At 38.7% G+C, this 20,089-nt stretch overlaps 2 protein-coding genes across 2 annotated transcripts in view; one reads left to right on the top strand and one right to left on the bottom strand.

Moving 5' to 3' along the window:
• Nucleotides 1-12,521, top strand: part of LOC142160610 (uncharacterized) — a 48,420-nt gene extending 35,899 nt beyond the window's left edge. The window contains exons 9-12 of the mRNA XM_075215474.1: nt 770-860; nt 4,570-4,667; nt 9,561-9,666; nt 11,116-12,521. Coding sequence (XP_075071575.1) covers nt 770-860; nt 4,570-4,667; nt 9,561-9,666; nt 11,116-12,176 — 1,356 coding nt within the window. The 3' untranslated portion in view covers nt 12,177-12,521. The remainder of the gene's footprint in view (nt 1-769; nt 861-4,569; nt 4,668-9,560; nt 9,667-11,115) is intronic.
• A 3,191-nt stretch (nt 12,522-15,712) lies between these two features.
• Nucleotides 15,713-17,107, bottom strand: LOC142159966 (uncharacterized). Its single transcript, XM_075214877.1, has one exon. It carries the CDS (start codon nt 16,825-16,827, stop codon nt 16,060-16,062), a length of 768 nt encoding a protein of 255 aa, XP_075070978.1. The 5' UTR covers nt 16,828-17,107; the 3' UTR covers nt 15,713-16,059.
• Nucleotides 17,108-20,089: the final 2,982 nt, after the last annotated feature.

Here is a 20,089-nt window from a genome sequence, read left to right as displayed (position 1 = left end):
TGTTTATTTCCTAACAAGAAGTAGCAAATTGAGTCCAGGTTATTGCAACTGGAAGATAAGTGTGGAAAGCAGAAGCTGTGAAAAGATGCTGCCACCCTCACTTTTTTTCTATCACAAATAGGTTCCATTCTCTGTTATTAGAAATCACCCCTCTTTTTGACCCCCCTCTCTCATTTACCAAATACAGGGGGTCCTGCCATTACCTGGGATCCCGTCTGTGCTTTTCATGTGATGCTGCAGCTCATGGTGCATTGGTGGATTAATATGTTCAATATGTCAGAGCAGAAAAATTTGATAGATTAAGTCCACTAGCTCTGAAGTGGCTGTTTTCACATAAACTGGAGTCAGGTAATGCCAGTCACCACTATTTCCTAAATAAAGCATGGCAAGACGTAAAGGTGGGGTTGTCCAAAAGTGGACAGCTCAGTTATATTATACATCATCCCCAGTGAATGTTATCTTCTTTTAAGACCTGTCCTCCTTACATCTTCTCCGAACTTGTGACACTTCCAAATTGGATTTGTGCCCCATTTCAATGGCTGATTTTCCTTGTTATTCCAGCCCAGTGTTCTAATATATACATTTGATGGATGACTTTCAGTGTAAACAGGAAGGTCATACTCTCCCCCCAAAGGATCTTCAGGTAGATTGAATTTAAGTATTCTAATAATGTATTATATTTTCTTATTTTTTTCCTATCATATGTTCACTGATAATTAATTCACACAATGCTATTTATTAACTGTATTACATAATTTAAAATACTTAGGGTGGCGTTCAGAGAGATGTGAAAGTTGAGGAGGATGAAGTAATGTGTGTGAAGATTAAGGAGGAGGAAATCCCTACAGATATCAGCACAGGTAAGTAATAAACACTAAATACAGAAAATAAACACATATTCTCCTTGTCCAGACACTACAACAGTTTATTATTTTACACTCTCATCTGTCGCTACTAACTAATGAGGAAAAAGTATTTGCCCAGTGGTGGAATTAGGAGACATCAGCCTCTATTAGACCCCTGTTCTCCTCCTCACATCATGTCACTGTGTGTTACCAGACAAGAGATCTGACCAGTCTCCTCCACACACACTCTGGTGTTTCTCATACATCAGGAGCCATCAGCCCCTATTAGACTCCTATTCTCCTCCTCACATCATGTCACTGTGTGTTACCAGACAAGAGATCTGACCAGTCTCCTCCACACACTCTCTGGTGTTTCCCATACATCAGGAGCCATCAGACCCTATTAGACTCATATTCTCCTCCTCACATCATGTCACTGTGTGTTACCAGACAAGAGATCTGACTAGTCTCCTCCACACACTCTCTGGTGTTTCTCATACATCAGGAGACATCAGCCCCTATTAGACTCCTGTTCTCCTCCTCACATCATGTCACTGTGTTACCAGACAAGAGATCTGACCAGTCTCCTCCACACACTCTCTGGTGTTTCTTATACATCAGGAGACAAAAGCCCCTATTAGACTCCTGTTCTCCTCCTCACATAATGTCCCTGTGTGTTACCAGACAAGAGATCTGACCAGTCTCCTCCACACACTCTCTAGTGTTTCTTATACATCAGGAGACATCAGCCCCTATTAGACTCCTGTTCTCCTCCTCACATCATGTCACTGTGTGTTACCAGACAAGAGATCTGACCAGTCTCCTCCACACACTCTCTGGTGTTTCTCATACATCAGGAGCCATCAGCCCCTATTAGACTCCTATTCTCCTCCTCACATCATGTCACTGTGTGTTACCAGACAAGAGATCTGACCAGTCTCCTCCACACACTCTCTAGTGTTTCTTATACATCAGGAGACATCAGCCCCTATTAGACTCCTGTTCTCCTCCTCACATCATGTCACTGTGTGTTACCAGACAAGAGATCTGACCAGTCTCCTCCACACACTCTCTGGTGTTTCTTATACATCAGGAGACATCAGCCCCTATTAGATTCCTGTTCTCCTCCTCACATCATGTCACTGTGTGTTACCAGACAAGAGATCTGACCAGTCTCCCCCACACACTCTCTGGTGTATCTCATACATCAGGAGACATCAGCCCCTATTAGACTCCTGTTCTCCTCCTCACATCATATCACTGTGTGTTACCAGACAAGAGATCTGACCAGTCTCCTCCACACACTCTCTGGTGTTTCTCATACATCAGGAGACATCAGCCCCTATTAGACTCCTGTTCTCCTCCTCACATCATATCACTGTGTGTTACCAGACAAGAGATCTGACCAGTCTCCTCCACACACTCTCTGGTGTTTCTCATACATCAGGAGCCATCAGCCCCTATTAGACTTCTGTTCTCCTCCTCACATCATATCACTGTGTGTTACCAGACAGGAGATCTGACCAGTCTCCTCCACACACTCTCTGGTGTTTCTCATACATCAGGAGACATCAGCCCCTATTAGACTCCTGTTCTCCTCCTCACATCATATCACTGTGTGTTACCAGACAAGAGATCTGACCAGTCTCCTCCACACACTCTCTGGTGTTTCTCATACATCAGGAGCCATCAGCCCCTATTAGACTCCTGTTCTCCTCCTCACATCATGTCACTGTGTGTTACCAGACAAGAGATCTGACCAGTCTCCTCCACACACTCTCTGGTGTTTCTCATACATCAGGAGACATCAGCCCCTATTAGACTCATGTTCTCCTCCTCACATCATGTCACTGTGTGTTACCAGACAAGAGATCTGACCAGTCTCCTCCACACACTCTCTGGTGTATCTCATACATCAGGAGACATCAGCCCCTATTAGACTCCTGTTCTCCTCCTCACATCATATCACTGTGTGTTACCAGACAAGAGATCTGACCAGTCTCCTCCACACACTCTGGTGTTTCTCATACATCAGGAGACATCAGCCCCTATTAGACTCCTGTTCTCCTCCTCACATCATATCACTGTGTGTTACCAGACAACAGATCTGACCAGTCTCCCCCCACACACTCTCTGGTGTTTCTCATACATCAGGAGACATCAGCCCCTATTAGACTCCTGTTCTCCTCCTCACATCATGTCACTGTGTGTTACCAGACAAGAGATCTGACCAGTCTCCTCCACACACTCTCTGGTGTATCTCATACATCAGGAGACATCAGCCCCTATTAGACCCCTGTTCTCCTCCTCACATCATGTCACTGTGTGTTACCAGACAAGAGATCTGACCAGTCTTCCCCCACACTCCCTGGTGTTTCTAATACATCAAGAGGATGGATCAGTCCCATTTTGCCTAAGATCAAGTTTATCTGTTCTATTCCAGAGGGAGGAGTGACAAACCCTCTGATGGGCTACCTTGATTAGAGGCCAGGAGGTGCTTGTGCTCCCAATTTCTCTCAGGACAGAGTAACATGTACATGGTTGGAGGATACCAAGAGCACTGTTGTGAGATTTTCAAAATCACTAAAACATCAAACAGCGAATGACCTCCAAGCAGAGGTTCCAGTAAGATGAAGCTACTCACTGCTTTGTGCTCTGTTGTCAAAGAATTAGCATCCAATATGTAAAGAAGGAGCCATAACTTTTGCATACACCCTTATCATCCTTTACCACTTTACCACTAGTCACACATTTACACCTCGTGACTGCCAGTTAAAGAGCAGATATATGTGCAGGTGTCAGGCAAAGCTAACTACTGTAACCTGCTTGTGTCAGGGAGAACAGCTGTAAGTTAGTGATTGGTCATTCAATGAGCCATGAAAAATTACATGAGATTCTGCCATGTTCAGTGGGTTGAAACCTTAGGATAGTTCGGTTTAATTACTTTGGGTTTCATTTTGGTGTAATGGATTATCAACCAGGAACCAAGCCATGACCCCTTTTCCCCGTGATGTTGCAGGCTTTTTGTTTTTACACATCAGCTACAGGATGCAGTAAATTTAAAGGCAACTTCTCGCCCTATTAAGTCTCTAAGCGATCAGGACAGGGCTCATGTTGTGTAAAGTGTATGTTACCTGGTGAGGAGGTGGGAGAGATTGTAGGGTTACCATTCTCTAAAAGTAGACAGATTGTAACGTGCAAAGCTTTCGTTTTTTTAGGCTGCGCCTCTTTTGGCCATGCCACACCCCCGATAGTGTTTACAATGTCCAATATATAGAATGCTTCCCAGTGCAATTAAACTGAATGCAAATAAATATACAGTAAGCAATCCCTATTATGTAGTATGTCCCAAAAAAATGCTAATTCAGCTTAGAACCAGCGTATGGGGGACAATGAGCCAAGTAGGATGGAGAAAGATGCCTGCATCATTGCTGGAATCTGCTTCTTATTGGTTACTTTAACAGTAGCCATGAACTGATCATTGTCACATGTGGTTCCTGTCCTCCTTCACTCCTCTCCCTAATGATCTACGTGTCTGGGCCAGATGGAGTGCAAGAGGAACAGATAGAATAATCCCAGACCACACGGAAATTCCACACAAGTTGTCTTTGAAAGAGAGGACAAATCAGGGGATTAGTGGATGAGCAGCAATCATAAGGGGGTCTCTTAAAGAGAGACGTGCCTATATAAACATTGCATGCAGTCACTGCGTGTGTCCTTGCAGATGGATCCAGTAACTGGAGTACACCAGAGAGAAGTCCCAGTCCTCATTATTCACAGGATTGTGCAGAGGAAGATCTGAACCTGATCACACATATGAAGGTATCAGCAGTATATAACTTTATTTCATTTTCTATTTATTTGTTTCTTTTGGTCAAATATGGACAGGATGTATATTATTATATATAATTATTTAGATTGAGAGGTCAAAGGAGTGCAGCTATAGTGATCTATTAGTACCACTACACGACTATTATGATAACAATAAAAAATTAAGAACACTAAACCAGCGCCTATAATATAGTGCAATGATAATGATTTATGTACTCTCAGCTGAAGGTGTTAAAGCACATTCAGCCAATTAGAGGCTGCTAGATAGTCATCATCATCATCATCATCATCATCATTTATTTATATAGCATCAACATATTCCGTAGCGCTTTACAATTGGGGACAAACGTAATAAACTAATAAACAAACTGGGTAAAACAGACAAAGAGGTGAGAAGGCCCTGCTCGCAAGCTTACAATCTATGGGACAATGGGAGATTGACACATGAGGTTAAGTATACATTTTGCATCTTGGCCCTGCCAGACTGCAAAGGTAGGGTGACTCATAAGCTTAATGATCCTGTCACACAACAATGTTGGTCCGGGGGTAGTTGTCTTGTGTGAAATTGTGTAACAGGCTAAAGGTAGTGAGGTTAAGATGGTGGTTGAGGAATATTATAAGCTTGTCTGAATAGGTAGGTTTTCAGAGAACGCTTGAAAGTTTGTAGACCAGAGGAGAGTCTTATTGTGCGAGGGAGAGAATTCCATAGAGTGGGTGCAGCCCGAAAAAAGTCCTGTAACCGGGAATGGGAGGATGTAATGAGGGTGGATGAGAGACGCAGATCTTTTGCAGAACGGAGTTGCCGAGTTGGGAGATATTTTGAGACAAGAGAGGAGATGTATGTTGGTGCAGCTTTGTTGATGGCCTTGTAGGTTAGTAAAAGTATTTTATATTGGATTCGGTAGAAGACAGGCAGCCAGTGTAGAGACATACAGAGTGATTCAACAGAGGAATAGCTATTTGCAAGGAAAATCAGTCTTGCCGAAGCATGCAAAATAGATTTTAGGGGTTTGAGTCTGTTTTTGGGAAGACCAGTAAGGAGGGAATTGCAATAGTCAATGCGGGAGATGATTAGTGCATGAATTAAGGTTTTAGCAGTGTCTTGTGTGAGATATGTGCGGATTCTGGAAATGTTCTTTAGATGTATGTAACATGATTTAGATATAGAGTCAATGTGGGGAACAAAGGATAGGCGTGAATCAAGGATTACACCTAGGCAGCGAGCTTGTGGGGTGGGATTTATGGTCATGTTATCAACAGAGATAGAAATGTCAGGTATGCTCTTGTTGGCGGGTGGGAATATTATTAACTCTGTTTTAGAAAGATTAAGTTTGAGTTGACGAGAGGACATCCAAGATGAAATGGCAGAAAGACAGTCAGTTACACGGGACAACACAGATGTCGAGCTATCAGGAGAGGATAGATAGATTTGGGTATTATCCGCATAGAGATGATACTGAAAGCCAAAGGAACTTATTAGATTTCCAAGAGAAGCGGTATAGATAGAGAACAGCAGGGGACCTAGCACCGAGCCTTGTGGTACTCCAACTGATAGGGGAAGCGGAGCAGAGGTGGCTCCAGAGAAATTAACAGTGAAAGAGCGATTAGAGAGGTAAGATGAGAACCAGGATAGAACTGTGTCTTGAAGACCTAGGGATTGCAGCGTTTGTATGAGAAGAGAGTGGTCAACGGTGTCAAATGCAGCCGAGAGATCAAGGAGAATTAGGAGAGAGTAATGGCGTTCAGTCTTAGCAGTGATCAGATCATTAACAACCTTGGTCAGCGCAGTCTCTGTGGAGTGTTGAGAACGAAAGCCAGACTGAAGAGGATCCAACAGGTTGTTTGCGGAAAGAAAGCGTGCGAGGCGAGTGTAGGCAAGTCTCTCTAGAAGCTTGGAGGGGCAAGGGAGCTGAGAGATGGGACGGTAATTTGAGAGAGAGTTTGGGTCGGAGTTTTGTTTTTTTAGAATAGGAGTAATCACTGCATGCTTGTATAGTGATGGAAAGATGCCAGTAGAGAGTGAGAGATTACAGATTTGAGTTAGAGGTGAAATGAGCACAGAAGACAGGGATCTACCAATTTGCGAGGGAATAGGATCAAGAGGACAGGAGGTAGAGTAGGAAGATAAGAAGAGCGTAGAAATTTCCTCTTCATTTGTGGGGTCAAATGAAGAAAGGGTGTCAGAGGGTAGAGGGAAGGAAATGAGCTGATGGCTTGTTGAGGAAGAGGATACCATTTCTAGTCTGATCTTGTCAATCTTGTCCTTGAAGTAGGAAGCAAGATCCTGCATATTTTACACCAACTCTTCAGTACCTGTAAGAGATACAACTCCTAACAGGAGTGTCTGATAATGGCCTGTATGAAAACATGTGCTTCTGTGGACTTCAGTCTGGATGCTTTTGATTTATTGCAAGAGCAACCAGAATTGGCTCCAATTAGTGACAACAAAAATGTATGTACAGTTATACACACCTGATGGACACTGGTCCATCAGAGTGGATGCAGCATTAACAATGACCTGAGCTGGAGAGTGACTCGGAGAGATGGGAGGTCTGGAACCCAGTGATTGTTATTTACGCCTCTGGTGACCAATAAGGTTCCTGATGTATGGAAATATTTAATTCCTTAATTAGATATGTATAGGCCAGTGGTTCCCAAACTGGGTGCCGTGGCTCCCTGGGGTGCCATGGTGATCTCCCTGGGGTACCGTGGCCAGGGCTGGTGGTAAGCAAGGCGGGTGATTACTTGGCAATTATTTTGGCTTAGGGGTGCCTTGAAAAAATTATGGAGACCCTAAGGGTGCCTTGAACTAAGAAAGTTTGGGATCCACTGGTATAGGTGGTGGACAAAAAAAATGGAAACAGCAATATTAAGCCACTTAAAACGTTGTTGAGCCACTATATGTGGACAGTACAACCTGTATATGATGTATGAACATTAACCAATGTCTGGAATTGTGGAGAAGGATGCAACTCTAACTCCACAGCCCTGAGTTCTTGTTTCCAGCAATGAAGGCTTCTGGTCACTTTGTAAGGCTTTGGGACGAATTCCCATGACTAAGGCTATACGGCCAAACATACGTCAGATCACACGTCACGTATGATGTCACGGACCCGGAAGTGAGAAGCCGGCAAGCGGCGGGGAGCCGCGTCTGCTCCAAATGAATGACATATCCAAACTTGTTTACATTCCGTCCCCCTTGTATTGAGTTATCAGGCATAATAGGGGAGGATTTGAATAAAGTGGAGGGTAAAAACAACAAGTGGAACATGTACCACTTAGTGAAAAATATGTGAAATACAATCAAATTCATATGATTCTTAGACAGCGCTAAGTCACTCTTTTTAGGGTGTATTGGCAAACAGAAAAACTACTTATCCTTACATCACCGTAGAAATGGTTTAATAGGGAGATTGCAACTGTACCTTTTGTTATTATCATAAAAACGGATGATTCATAAAAGTAAAATATAAATCTCATAGTGGAAACGAATGAGAATAGCATTATAAAAAGAGAACACTATATATAAAGACCTTCTTTCTAAATAGAAATATTAATATATTTTGTTTGTTGTTCCTTATTTGACAAATACAATGTCCAATATCTATTAACAATTGGCGTTTCAGATATCCCCACTAGTATTATTTTCCTTGACCAATAACTCTAAGGCAAATAAATATTAGAATGTTCCCCATGGTATAAGGGTCCCCCTCCTTAGTACCAATGATACACTAAAGCAACAGTGCTACAAGGTTACTTTGACAACTAGGACTGGGATGATGTGTAATAATAAGTAAAAGGATATGATTCTTTAATGTCCGTGGAGTTACTGTTTGGAGAGTGTAATTGTAATAAAAGAGAATATACTATATTATGTAGACACGAGATTCAAACATCCTTATTATAATAAACAATCCTCATGTCAACATTCATAGACACCTGGATAATAATATTTGTACACCATCCCAGACCGCCTCACTGATTGTTTTGCAAGTTGTGAAATATTAGTTCAAAGTTACCTTGCTATTACATAATATCCACAAGCCAGACCATAAGGCGCAATTTCCTTTAGCAGTGATGTCATTCCAGATAATATTATTGATATAGTAGCGTTTACTTAAACAGGAAACTGTAATATGACATCCAGTTTACCAGCATTAGAAAGTATCCTATGGTGAAATAATAACTTTTTTTAAAGCAGAAAACCTGGATACCCCTTTTGGCAGACCTCTAGGTTATCCAGTTAAAACCAAGTGACATATTTTCTCTTTCAGGAAGAGAAAACCAGGATCTGAGTGAGCGCTTTATTATACCTATATTATTATATGATGATGCATGCCCTACTGTAAATTATATGGATATTAGAAGTTCCCAAGGAAATTTGTGACCATATAAGGCTGGAGGCAGAATGCTTTTATACTGATAACAGAAATCTGAGGTTACATTTAATATATGTAATAATTAACAGTAGGTGGCGCATTACTCCTTATAATATACACCTATTAGTTATTATTAATGAACACTGACGTAATGATATCAGACCTCACTGATTGATGTTGACCAACTTTTATGTATAATGGCGTATTTGTTTTTTGAGATGACATATTAAATAAATAAGAAGTCTTTTTTGAACAATTAAGTACTTCTGAACTTGACTTATATGTTTTTTTAATAGATTATTTTTATGCTTCCATTATTCTATATTAGAGAAAGAGAGATAGGCACCTAGTTTTTGGGAGCGGTATATATATATACACACACACATATATATATATAATTTTTTCTCATTAATGTTTATTTTAGATTGTACAGATTAATATGTGAGCGTTGGTGTTTCATCTTGTTTTTTTTTTTATTTATTAACCTATGTTGTTTGTTATATAGGAGGAACACCTAAATATTGTGGTAGTTGATATTGACCCTGCAACTGAGGGAGATAATGTGTGTGTGAAGGTTAAGGAGGAGGAAACTCCCATAGATATAAGTACAGGTGAGTAGTAAATATTAAATACAGAAAATATTCACATATCCAGTCACTATAACAATCTCTTATTCTATCCCCTCCTCACTACAGACTAATGAGGAAAACTTTCTATCCTCAAATACATGGATTTGTGGTACTTACACTGGGAGTACGGCTGGTAATGTAGCCAATAAAGAGATTTTTTTTACATCCCTTGACCTATAGATATATATACCTGTAGATACCTCATCTTGCTATATTGAGGAAGACATAAAGAGGAAGAGATTGCATTATTCAACAGGATTTCCTGTTTTTCACACACTATCTGGTTGAACCAACACACATGTATAATAGTATTTTAAAATTGTGTTTTTTTTTATTATTTAATTGTGTTTAATCAAACGTATTGGGGCATATTTATTAGCTAGCACATTTATGACACAATCATTTTTATTCCTTATCGCAATTATAAGGAATTAAAGATGAGCATTTATTAAAAGTGTTCTGCCGGGACAGCAGTCACGATAGACTGCTGTCCCTGAGAACACACAAGAGTACCTATATTCTATCTTCTCTATGGTCACTTCTCTATGGTCACTTCTCTATGGTAACTTCTCTATGGTCACTATGGTTAGCCATCGGGCGCAAGTTCCGAAAATCTCTGCTTTTCAAATTTTGTTAAATCATGAAAAATAGCAGTACCCATAGAAACCTATATCCCATATCTCTGATATCGGCTGCGATCCCCAGTTATTAATAGAGGGGATATTTAAAACTGCTGTTTTCGAGGGATTAGGAGCTTGTTAAATAGGCCCCATTGTTTTAAAATACTTTTTTCATGTTCAATATAGATAGGATTACTTAGCATTAGATAAATATTAAACATGAATGGTTAACAGTAGGCAGAATATTAACTAGCCTGTATGAAAACACTAATTAATGTTTTTTGCCTACAGACAACTGTACATTAACTTATAAGAAATGTTATCTGAACAGCCATATAAACAGTTTACATTTATAGCTGTATAGTTTATTATATTTTCACCTTTATTTATGTCTGCATGAAGTCAGCTATCTTCTGGGCATCTGTGATTTTTCATACGTTTGAATGAAAGTGTGAATAACACATGTACTGACTGGAGAAAGCTCACTTTACATAGTCTTTCTGTGAGGAAATTAAACCAGCCTTCCTGTTGGTTCCAATATCCATATTTAGCCTAACTTTACTACAACTAATGGACCGTCAATTCTCCAAACCCCAAATCAGGAATCAAGAGAGGGTTGTGTCTTGTTATCCTTCATAGACAATTCATTTTACCAAGAATAGTGTGTACCAGGGAATATTTTCATGCATACATAAAATGTGTATGGTAACATAGTTTATGTATCCTGTTTGAATGCTTATTGCTGCATATTTTTGTATGATGTACACTAGTAATTTATCTGACAAAGCTCAATGTTTTACTTTCTATTCAGGCTCTGAAGAAAATGATATTCGAAATAGGCTTCAAGCAACCACCAGCATTGTTCCAAATGTCAAAGATCATAATGCAGATACATTGTCTGACTCTAGGACAAATGGACAAGTTTACACTATAGAGAAACAGTATATATGTTCTGACTGTGGGAAATGTTTTACCAGCAACACACGTTTCATTGCACATCAAAGAATCCACACTACTGAAAAACTATTTTTATGTCCTGAATGTGGGAAAAAATTTTCATGCAAGAAAAATCTTCACAAGCATAAGAAAATTCACACAGTAGATAAACTGTATTCCTGTCCTGAATGTGGGAAATGTTTTGCTTGTAAGTCATATGTTCAGGACCATCAGAAAACTCACATTGGAGAGAAGCCATTTTCATGTTCTGAATGTGGTAAATGTTTTAGAAATAAATCTGATTTTGATATACACCAGAGAATTCACACAGGAGAGAAGCCATTTTCATGTCCTGAATGTGGGAAATGTTTTAAATCAAAGTCAGAGTTTGTTCTGCATCGTAGAGTCCACACAGGAGAGAAACCTTTTTCATGCTCTGAATGTGGGAAATGTTTTACTCAAAGAGCAAGTCTTGTTAGACATCAAAGGATTCACACAGGCGAGAAACCATATTCATGCTCTGAATGCGGGAAATGTTTTTATATTAATGCTCATCTTATTAGACATCAGAAAATTCACACAGGCGAAAAACCACTGGAGTGTATGCAATGTGGGAAATGCTTTAGACAAAAATCTGAATTTTATATACATCAGAGAATTCACACAGGAGAGAAGCCTTTTTTGTGTTCTGAATGTGGCAAATGTTTTAGGGTGAAAGCACATCTTGTGAAACACCAGAAAACTCACACTGGAGATAAACCATTTTTGTGTTCTGATTGTGGAGAATGTTTTAGAGTGAACTTACACCTTGTTAGACATCAGAGACTTCACATAGGAGCAAAACCATTTTCATGTTCTGATTGTGAAAAATGTTTTACTACCAATACCTATCTTGTTAGACATCAGAAAGTTAACCATGCAAAGGACATTTTTTGATGACTTGAAAGTGAGAAATGTTTAACTGACATTAAAAAATGTTTTAAACATGGGGGGCCCAATTTCAGATGCAACTTGCACGCCACTTGCGTTTTAAAAAAGAGCACAGAACTGGGGCATAGTTCTGACTGTATTCAAATCCAAACAATCTAAAGTTGCGTTTCTATTTGAATCTGGATGGAAGTACACTCTGCCTAAACTTTGTATGTAGACAGACAAAACAGACTGCAAAATACACATAAGCGCCACATCAGAAGACATTAGAAAAAGAAAAATAATTATAAAAAAAAAAAGAACATTAACAATATAATCAATAATAAAAATATGGATTTGAATTATATATATATATATTACATTAAATACATAAATAATGATATTTTTATGTGTAATCTACAAACAATAGATTTATAAAGTATACACGTTTTCGTTCCTACCTTTTTTGTTTTTTTAATACAAAGACTATGCCATGACAATCATCACTATCAGTCGGCACATACACCTGCCCTGTAGGTTATACGTATTTTACAGAAACACAGGACTTGAATCCGACACAGGCATCCGCATGCCGTTACTGTACATTGTCGACATTCATCCGCTCACTCCCTCCCCTGTTCCGACCTTTAAGTCATTGGTAATCATAAGTGCATAAGTGTAATTTGTGAATTGCATGCAATTGCCTTTATTGTCGAACGTTCCGTTACTGAGTATGCATAGAGCTATTTCAAGATACGACATGCAATAGGACTTACGTCCAAGCATGAATCAGGCCCGGGATTTCACACTGATAAGAAATACTTTATTTCATAGCAAAAGAGGCAATCTGAATGCATTGTTATTGCTTTCATCATAGGGTAACAACTTTTTTTTTTTTAATTTTGTAAGAGAAAAACAAGAAAAGATGCAGGAAAAACTGCCCATGAGCCCCACCAGACAGTTCATACCACATTTGTAGGAGGTAATATATTTTTTTTAAAAAAGGAACTAAACTGATGCACAGTGTATTTTAGTGTTCTTATGTTTGGATGTACCGTAAAAATGTCTAAATAAAGTATGAAGCGTGCTTACCTCCTACAAGAGTTTATGTGTTAGATCTTTTTGTAGACTACAAGTAAGATACATTTAATTTTTTTGCTGCTATTGTGATACTAATATTTAATCTATAGCTATGCGGCGCTGCGGAAACCTTGTGGCGCCCTACAAATAAACAATAATAATAATAATAGACTCATAGTGAGGGTAATGATCACATAAAAGCACATTACTTTGCACTCACTCTAAATATCATTGTGCCCTTTATCAATTTATTAGTGATAAGAAAAAACAAAAAGGAAAAAGCCCTATAACTTTTATAGATCACTTACACAGTAATGTAAAATAATCCAGCGGTGTCAGAATGTTGCGGTTTTGTATTAACACTGCAGTACACCTGTTTTACCAGAGGTGCTGCTCTTGTGTACCTTTGGACTATTTTCAGCTCACCTGCAGGAGTTAACCTCCTTCCCTGGATTGATCACCTACACCTTCCGCACTGACTTTATATACCAGCTCCAAAGGTTGCACCCTGCTGGTGATTGATTGTTGTTTCCTTGGAACTGTGCTTTGTTTTGTTGGACATCCTGCTATTAGTGTTCTAGTCATCCTAATCCTATATTCCAGTGATTTGACAATCTGCTTATCCGTGTTTTGTTCCTGTGTTTCCTTGGGCCTGTCTGTTACTATTATTCAGCTCACATTTTGTCTACTTATTCCCTAGATTTTCCTGGTATTTATTATTTATACACTTGCATAGCGTTATTGTTTTGTATCCTGTTATCGTGGACAAGACTCTGTTTATTTATTTTTTGATGTGCCACTATCGTCAGTTCTAAACCTGTTATTTTTCACCTACTCCTCACAGAAAATGATAAAAAATAGTAAATAACAAGTGATTAATACAATGGATATATCGGCAGATTCAATTCCCTGCCCCATAGTGTTCACTTACATCTTGAAAAACATGTAACCAATTGAAAAACTTTTTTTTAAACGTAAGTAAAACTTATTAAGAAAGATCCATGATTTGCTCTAAGGAAGAATGCCATCACATATGAAACACGTAGCATTTGAAACAGTAAACCAATTACTCAAATAAATAAAACTAAATCAAGCAAATCTGCAAGGAACTTTAGAAAAGGAAATTTTTGAAAGAAACTCTAAAATATACAATGTGATTAAGTTTTTTTTTTTATGTAAAAATTACATTCTGGCCACTATAAATTATCACAGAAAATAAGTAATCTGGCACTAGAAGTACCAGCAGGCTCTGGCAGCCATGTGTATGCTGGCACTTAAAGTTCTACAACCTCAGCATACCCTAGCAGTGTATGGCTACTAGTGCTTGCTGAGACCAGCGCAAGCTCAGAACCAGGAGATATGCTGAAGGAGCGAAAGGACCGAAACCTGGGATGTTTAGGTTTGGTCTGGGAAACTGGAAAAAAGGAGCTTTTTTTCCCCTGTAGTCTGTGATAGGAGCTGGTCCAATTGTGCTCCAAAAAGGGAAATGCCATCAAATAATACGGCTTCAAGAATGCGCCTGGAATACACATCCGCGGACCGAAGACACAAAGATTATAAAAAGGCATTTAATCCTTAGCCATTGTTTACTGCCCATTGCAATAATCTCTGGGCCTTCATCAAAGGACCTAATATACATTTCAAAGACATCCATTACTCCCATTGATCATGTGTAAAAATGTCCCTCACAAGAAGAAACAAATTTTCATGATATGAAAATGTCTTAGGTTACTTTGCAGTTGTTGGCAGGTTATACATGATACATGTTAGATTCCCTCTCCTTCCCAAAATGTGTGTCCAAGTTAGTTAGATGGTATTCCAATTGGAAAATATACTCAATTTGAAATCAAGGAATGGCTTTCCATGAAAAAATATTAGCACTGTGCTCATGGATTTCCGCCCTCGTTATCATAGGGGTGTCCACAAAAATGTGTTAAGTGCAATCAATATACAGAGAAACCAGGTATAAGTAATGCAGGAACGACGTATATACATGAACTATAAAACCACTGTACACTTTGGACCTAACACTCCATCTGGAAAAGTAAAAGGCAACATACTGAAATAAACTTAGATTATAAAAGAAAGGAGTGGGACTTAATTTCAGTGTTATTCATGTGTTAGTTTATTCCAATGAGAAAGGGTTCTGTTTGGATCAGAAATGTCAAAATAAACCAATCGTTGCAAACCAAGGAAATAATGAAGCTCCAAGAGGGCATGCATATAATATATAACACACACAAACACAATTCAATGGAACTGCGAAAACATAGAAATAGAAACTTATTCCTGGTGAAACCAATGATGCATCATATGAAATATCATGAGTGCTAAGCTGTTATTTACATGGGTTGTGCTATGTTATTTCCTGAGACATGACAATTTTTTTTCTTATTTTGCAACTTTTATTAAACATTGCAAGACTTAAAATAGAATACATAGTTGACAAGATTAATTCAGTGACTGACAAAGGGGTGAAGAATTAACTTATGTTTCACTAAATTTGTTCATTAGATTAAATAGTTTCCATTTACAAATAATTCAAACGTGTTTCACCTGCATAAATGTGTATAATCCTCTGATGTTTAACAAGACTATGTTTGTGTGCAAAAGAATTTCCACAATACGAACATGTAAATGCTTTTTCACCTGTGTGACTTCTATGATGATATATGAGAGCTGATTTCTGGGTAAAACATTTACCACATTCAGAGCATGAAAATGGCTTCTCGCCAGTGTGAATTCTCTGATGTTTAACTAGAGTAGATTTTAGTGTAAATGATGTTGCACATTCAGAGCATGAAAATGGCTTTTCACCTGTATGAATCTTCTAATGTTTGAGAAAACTTGATTTATCTGTAAAACATTTACCACATTCAGAGCATGAAAATGGCTTCTCGCCAGTGTGAATTCTCTGATGTTGAACTAGAGCTAATTTTTGTGTAAATGATGTCCCACATTCAGAGCAAGAAAATGGCTTTTCACCCGTATGAATCTTCTGATGTTTGAGAAAACCTGATTTATCTGTAAAACATTTCCCACATTCAGTGCATGAAAATGGTTTCTCACCAGTGTGAATTCTCATGTGTTTAACAATGTATGATTTCTGCATGAAGCATTTTGCGCACTCCGAGCATGAAAATGACTTTTTACCTGCGTGAATGTATTTATGTTCAATAAGACTTGATTTATTTGCAAAACATTTCCCACAATTAGAACATGGAAATGGTTTTTCTCCAGTGTGAATTCTCCTATGTTTAACAAGATTGGATTTTGTTGTAAAACATTTGCTACATTCTGAACATGAAAATGGCCTTTCATTTGTGTGGATTCTTTGATGTTCAATAAGAGATGAATTCTGTGTAAAACATTTCCCACATTCTGAACATGAAAATGGCTTTTCACCTGTATGAATCCTCTGATGTTTGACAAGACTTGATTTATCCAGAAAACATTTCTCACATTCAGTGCATGAAAATTGTTTCTCACCAGTGTGAATTCTCAGATGATTCATAAGTTTTGCATTTCGGGTAAAACATTTCCCACATTCTGAACATGAAAATGGCTTTTCACTGGTGTGAATTCTCAGGTGATTCATAAGTTTTGCATTTTGGGTAAAACATTTTCCACATTCAGAACAAACAAGACTTTCTTCACCTATATTAACTGTTTTATATGTAACAATATCTAAGTTATCAGGCAAATGTCCATTGGGTTTAGAGGAATCAGATGATATATCTGCACTGGGAAGCACTGGTTGTATATTTTGGGTAATGATGTCTTCTCTTCGAGAATCAGTTCTGATGTCATTATCTTCAATTTCACATTCTGGAGATAAAAAATGTTGACACCTTGAGGTATTTCTGCTGTTGTGTCCATATCCTGGAAATAACATATATGTGTAAATATGAATGTTTGTAGTAGACAAGTTATTTTTACAACAGATACTTGCAATGTAAAAACATATTATTTTACTACCATGTCTACTGTACGTCTCCTTCTGCTTTAAGTTACAACATCCCTCACATACTAAGGTTAAGTTACTAGCTACAGAATACGTAGCGCATTTAATTTTTGTCCAAATGCACCAGTTTGTCTTTTTATACATAGATACTCTCACTTCCTGGTTTGGGAATCACTCCCCAGCAAATGCACCGTGCAACCATTAGCGGGACTACACTGCCCGATGCATGATGGAAAAAGTACAGATGTTACTTCAAATTCCAAACCCTGGTTTATTACAACTGATAAATGAAACTCAAACAAGCAAACAAGCAGTATTTTAGGATAAATTGGGACTCTCTTAAGCGTTTCTCAATTTTTTGGTGTTTCAATGTTCTGATCACATTGTGATTTGTATGCATAAAAACACACTTTGCCATATAACAGCGAGTCTGGTTGCTGTAAAAGGCATCTCTTTAAAAGTATAGACAAATATCTGCCAAAGATGTGTAAAAATTGAGTACTGCTGCAAGAAAAGGGGCCTAAATGAGTATTTTTTACCCCTTCAAGAATATGTTAATATAGTGTCCTGTAACGGGAAATCTAATTTTTGTATGTGGGAGTAATACAAGGTACATGTGTGTCTAAACTGCATGCAGAAAAGAACACTCTGAACATCTTGGGGTAACTGGGCGTTTCACTTTTGTAAATCCTGATGAAGCTGCCATAACGTGCTAATTGATGCGTTTCTCATATTAAAAGGTGCATTTGCTCAAAAAACAAACACAGAATTTGACAGCAGATAGGAACCACTGGGCCCATCTAGTCTGCCCAAATATGATGAGATTCCATGGCTGTAAAGCGATATTTCTACAGCTTCGTAAATGATCCTTAGAGGCTGCAGGACAAAGAGCATGATGACTAGTATATGTATACCGGGGAGTGGGGATGGGACACTGAAAGACTCCCACAGGGCATAATAAGGAGGAACACCCCTGCAGGGACTTTGACAGTAACCAATAATTATTATTTAAACATTTGTTCCTCCTGTGGCCACTCTAACTCTCTATAATAAACACAGACATAGCGTCTGTGCTTGATCAAGGATTCCATTTTCTGTTGAGCTGCTGATCAATTTAAGTGAGATTATAAACTCTACTGATCGCCCTTTTGGTATCTGACCTGGCTATATTCCTGAATGCGCCTCTCAGCTTTCTTTCTTAACCTTGAATCATTCCTTGTGCTTGAGTCAGTCACACCTCTCTCACTACGAACTTGCCAGTTCATCATCATCATTTATTTATATAGTGCCAACATATTCCATAGCGCTTTACAATTGGGACAAACATAATAAACAAACCGGGTAAAACAGACAAAGAGGTGAGAAGGCCCTGCTCGCAAGCTTACAATCTATGGGACAATGGGAGATTGACACATGAGGTTAAGTATACATTTTGCATCTTGGCCCAGCCAGACTGCAAAGGTAAAAGTGACTCATAAGCTAAATGATCCTGTCACACAACAATGTTGGTCAGGGGGTAGTTGTCTTGTGTGAAATTGTGTAACAGGTGGTAACAGGCTAAAGGTAGTGAGGTTAAGAGGGTGGTTGAGGAATATTATAAGCTTGTCTGAATAGTTAGGTTTTCAGAGAACGCTTGAAAGTTTGTAGACCAGAGGAGAGTCTTATTGTGCGAGGGAGAGTTCCATAGAGTGGGTGCAGCCCAAAAAAAGTCCTGTAACCGGGAATGGGAGGATGTAATGAGGGTGGATGAGAGACACAGATCTTTTGCAGAACGGAGTTGCCGAGTTGGGAGATATTTTGAGACAAGAGAGGAGATGTATGTTGGTGCAGCTTTGTTGATGGCCTTGTAGGTTAGTAAAAGTATTTTATATTTGATTCGGTAGAAGACAGGCAGCCAGTGTAGAGACATACAGGAGTGATTCAACAGAGGAATAGCGATTTGCAAGGAAAATCAGTTTTGCCGCAGCATGCAAAATAGATTGTAGGGGTTTGAGTCTGTTTTTGGAAAGACCAGTAAGGAGGGAATTGCAATAGTCAATGCGGGAGATAAGTGCATGAATTAAGGTTTTAGCAGTGTCTTGCGTGAGATGTTCCATGTTTGCTCTTTGCCTTTTATAGCAGACCCACGTTCTGCTATGAATTTAATCATAAAAATCATTCATTAAACGAGCTTGAATAGTGAAAACGACTCATTCTCATGTTTTGTGCACTGTGTGTACTGCAATGAGCATGGAGAAAGAAAGCCAGAGAATTGTCTGAGACAAGAGATTATAGTCAAGCATAGACCATCGCTACAAGGATACAGATCAATCTCCAGAAACATTGATGTTCTCGATTGCACTGTATGTAATGTTATTAGTACGTTTAAAGGCCCATGGCAGTATAGCCAACCTCCCTGGAAACAGAGGTATCTCCTTGATCGACGATTGCAGAGAAGGATTGTTCAAATGGTGGAGAAATCACCTCGATCAACTGCCAAACCGTACAAAGCTGGACTACAGGATTAAATTCAGAATAATAAAAAACAAAGGTCTGGAATATTAATAGAAGAAAAATTGTTGAGACCAAATACTTGTTAATTTCACCTAATGCTTAGAGAGAATTGTGAGTTATATGAAAAAAAAGATGAAGGGTTCCAATAATTTAGGCCACGACTATTGCACTGGGAAACATGTGGGTCATAAGAGAGAAGTATTGACAGTTAGAACATTCACACACTACTGCTAAGTCACATTTTTTTAGTATGAGAAATCAGCCTCTTGCTTGCTGAGTACAATGTCGGTTCAACCCCAAGTATACAACTAAGCTTGAGAAAAATCACTGCACATGAGTCAGATCTCTTGTCTGGTAACACACAGTGACATGATGGGAGGAGGAGAACAGGAGTCTAATAGGG

Source organism: Mixophyes fleayi, chromosome 6, assembly GCF_038048845.1.
Source record: "Mixophyes fleayi isolate aMixFle1 chromosome 6, aMixFle1.hap1, whole genome shotgun sequence".
In the NCBI taxonomy this organism is placed as follows: Eukaryota; Metazoa; Chordata; class Amphibia; order Anura; family Limnodynastidae; genus Mixophyes; species Mixophyes fleayi.
This window is presented reverse-complemented; position numbering and strand designations above follow the sequence as displayed.